The sequence below is a fragment of the Etheostoma spectabile genome, chromosome 16 (genome assembly GCF_008692095.1).
Source record: "Etheostoma spectabile isolate EspeVRDwgs_2016 chromosome 16, UIUC_Espe_1.0, whole genome shotgun sequence".
NCBI classification, from domain to species: Eukaryota; Metazoa; Chordata; class Actinopteri; order Perciformes; family Percidae; genus Etheostoma; species Etheostoma spectabile.
In genome coordinates, this window is record NC_045748.1 from 2,185,652 (window position 1) to 2,188,924 (window position 3,273).

Here is a 3,273-nt window from a genome sequence, read left to right on the forward strand (position 1 = left end):
TCTCTCTCTCTCTCTCAAAACGAGAGAACTTAAGTCTCAAGTTCAAATTCTGGAGCTGCATTGTAGATGATAAATGGGTGATTTTGTGGTTTTCTTTTTTAAAGCTTTGTTTTTAATGGAACTGAAAATGCCCTCTGTACTCAGAAGATCAGTTTAATCTGTAACATCTGTCCCAATACATTGTCTATGGAAGAGTTCCAGATTTTTATACTTAATGACATAACAAATTAGACTTTTAGCACTAATTTTTTTGGACTGTGGTAGACCATAGGAATAAATGGAAGTAGTTTCCCTTAAGTATGAGGCTTAACATTTGCTGATATTATATTAGTTTTAAGATGTGTGAAGGATCTCACTTTAAAACGCTGTCAATTGACTTCACACAAAGGTTAGTAATTCACATTTCAGTTTAGTGCAGATTAGTTTGTATTCCTTTTGAAAAGAAGATGATGACTGCCACATTTAATATTCTAATACACTTCAAAACCAGCAGAGTCTGCAGACTGAAGCTTTTCATTTGTAAAGAGTTGTATCTCGTCTCAGCGCTGAATGGTTTTGTGTTTCTCTGTCACCTGAGAGTGTGTTGAGGTACAACAATCGAGTGTGTTTTCGGTGGGGATGGGGCTGTTGTCAGTATCATTTTCACTCTTATTTGGTTACCTTTGTCATCATGTATGGAATGGTTCTAGTCTCTGTTTCTTCACAGCTTTTTGGTATTTTACAATATTTTGAAGCAGGACATCTTTTAAGATGTTTAATAACTTAATGTTGGAGAAAGTTGGGGTAGTTTTATTAAATAAAAATACACTATTTGGCAAAAGCCCCCTCTTTCCCAACCAATTAACATATTGCTGTTACAGACTCCACTTGTTTTGCAAAGGTTGTGGGGTCCAACACTGATATGCAAGTGATATTTGAAAATAAACAATACATTGGTAAATTAATATCAACTAAATACATAAATGGAAATACAATACGAGTAACTAATGCTGTTTGCAGTGTTGCAGCATAATCTGCAATACATTACAATCAGTATTGCAAGCAAAATCAACATACAACATAGGGCAAAAAATCTAGATACAGAATCAAACTCACGATGCTTTAACACGATTCATTGACCTTTTCAAAGATGTTGCATTTATTGAACATAAATAAGTGAAACAGTTCAACAAATCATCAGTGAAAACACCTTGAACTGTGAAATTTACTTTAATACGTTTTCCCCGTTTGAACTTTCTTTTTTATTTAGAACACAAGACGAAATAAAAGTGTACTTGAAAAATGTGCAAAATAACAGTTTTTAATGATTGCGTTGTTTTTGTGATTGTTAGGAGTCAAAATTTAAAATCGTGAATAATATTTGATTAATTGATAAAGGAAAGATTACAAATTATTCCAATGAACTTATCAAAATTATTTGTCATTGGTGGCTAGGAGTGAGTTTGGATTGAAAGAGAAAAGGGAAATAGTGTTTGACTTACATCAACAATTCAAAGCTACATTTGCATGATGTAATACTTTTTAATAATTTACACTCTTTATTGATCCCCTATGGGGAAATTACAATTTACACTCTGTTATTACACACTACATACACAGCCCTGAAATACACACACACTCAGGTCCTTTACACACACTAATGGAGAAATGTCAGTGAGGTGGCTGGCAGTACACCTTGGCAGTGCCCAGGAGGTAAACTGGCATCTCTCCAGCGACCAATCCACATTCTTTGGTTTGAACGGGGAGTTGAACTAGCTACCCTCCGGTTCCCAACCCAACTCCCTACGAACTGAGCTGCTGCCACCCAAACTAACGATGCTCGTGAGTTGGAACACAGCAAAGCTTGTGTTGAATGCATGCATGCACTTTCTACACGCTTATGCATGCACAGCATAAGCCCAGACGTAGACAGATAAATAATCTCAATTTCCCCTTTTTCTTTCTCTGCTCTCCCTCTCACACTCAATTTACATTGCATTAAAGCCACTCGCAATCCAACATTTTTGATATGGCAGCAGTTATGGCATTGGGTCCTGCTTTTTTACTTCACCTACACCCTTTCCTTCCTTTTTTATCTGACAACTCCCGGTCCTGTTTTCCACACCATCCCTGCCTCAGCACAACCTTTTTTTCTGAGGTGCTATACTGACCTATATCACACTGAGCCAGTAAACATGAGAGAGGGGGACTGCCAGGGGTCAAAGTTTGGATTTTGAAATGCACTAATCCCCTGAATGTCTGCTGATGTGTTTTTAGCTCTACTTTAACCCTCCCTTCCCTCTTCTCCCCTGTGGATTTAGTCCCCTTTGGCAGCTTGGAAAGTAAATAAGGTGTGTTATCACTGCCAACATACCTAACTCCAACTTCCTGGTTCTTTTTAAACCGTCCCTCCCTGCAATAGTCACCAGAAGTCAGTGCCTCTGTTAATAATTACCATCGCCATACAGTCACCCCAGTGGCGCTGAGGCTTCCACGCTGCACTGTGTTTGCTGTCTTCCTGTTTTTATTTCTGTTGGTGCAGAGAGAAGATTGTGTGCCCTCAATAATGCTTTCATTGACAGTTTCTCTTCATCCTTGCTGTTCCATGCTGTTTGGTCGCTGCACAATTGCCTGTCTGATAAAGTGTGAAAAACTCGAAGGACAGCAGAAAGATGTGGGCTGCAGACTGGGAAAGATAAAGTGTTTATGTTGCAAGCTATGCTTCAGCTCGAGGGAGCCGTATCCTGGCTACCAAGAGATCACATTTCTTTTATTTATGTGCATGTGTCAGGTGTTTGTGTGTGCAACAAACCTTCAGGCAAGTTTGAGGACCATGCTCCTCTCCAGTATAATGAAGATTCAAACAGCCCAGATTTGACAAGTGAAATCAGCATCATGTGCAGTTGGTCTGTCTCGTGCCTGCCCTCTCACCTGTTGACCTGCATTGTGTTTGTGCAGGTCGGGTGTCTCTGGTACGAATCACTGACCTGAGGCTGGACGACCTGCAGCTGGATGACCAGGGCTTGTACGAGTGTCGAATCCTCTTACTGGATGAACCCACGGATGAGCTGCAAAATGGCACGTGGACTCAGCTTTCTGTAACTGGTGAGTTATCTCTGTTTGTGCGTGCGTGCGTGTGCGTGTGCGTGTGCGCGTGTGTATCAGTGTGTGTATGTGTGTGTGTGCGCACGTGTGTATCAATGTGTGCGTATCAGTGTTTATGTGTGCATAAACACTATATATATATAGTACAGGCCAAAAGTTTGGACACACCTTCTCATTCAATGCGTTTCC

General features: G+C 40.0%; 1 protein-coding gene across 1 annotated transcript in view; it reads left to right on the plus strand.

The window, feature by feature from the left end:
* LOC116704700 (protein turtle homolog A) overlaps positions 1-3,273 on the plus strand; it is an 85,070-nt gene that overhangs the window by 22,191 nt on the left and 59,606 nt on the right. The window contains exon 4 of the mRNA XM_032540317.1: positions 2,938-3,084. Within this exon, the coding sequence (XP_032396208.1) occupies positions 2,938-3,084 (147 nt within the window). The remainder of the gene's footprint in view (positions 1-2,937; positions 3,085-3,273) is intronic.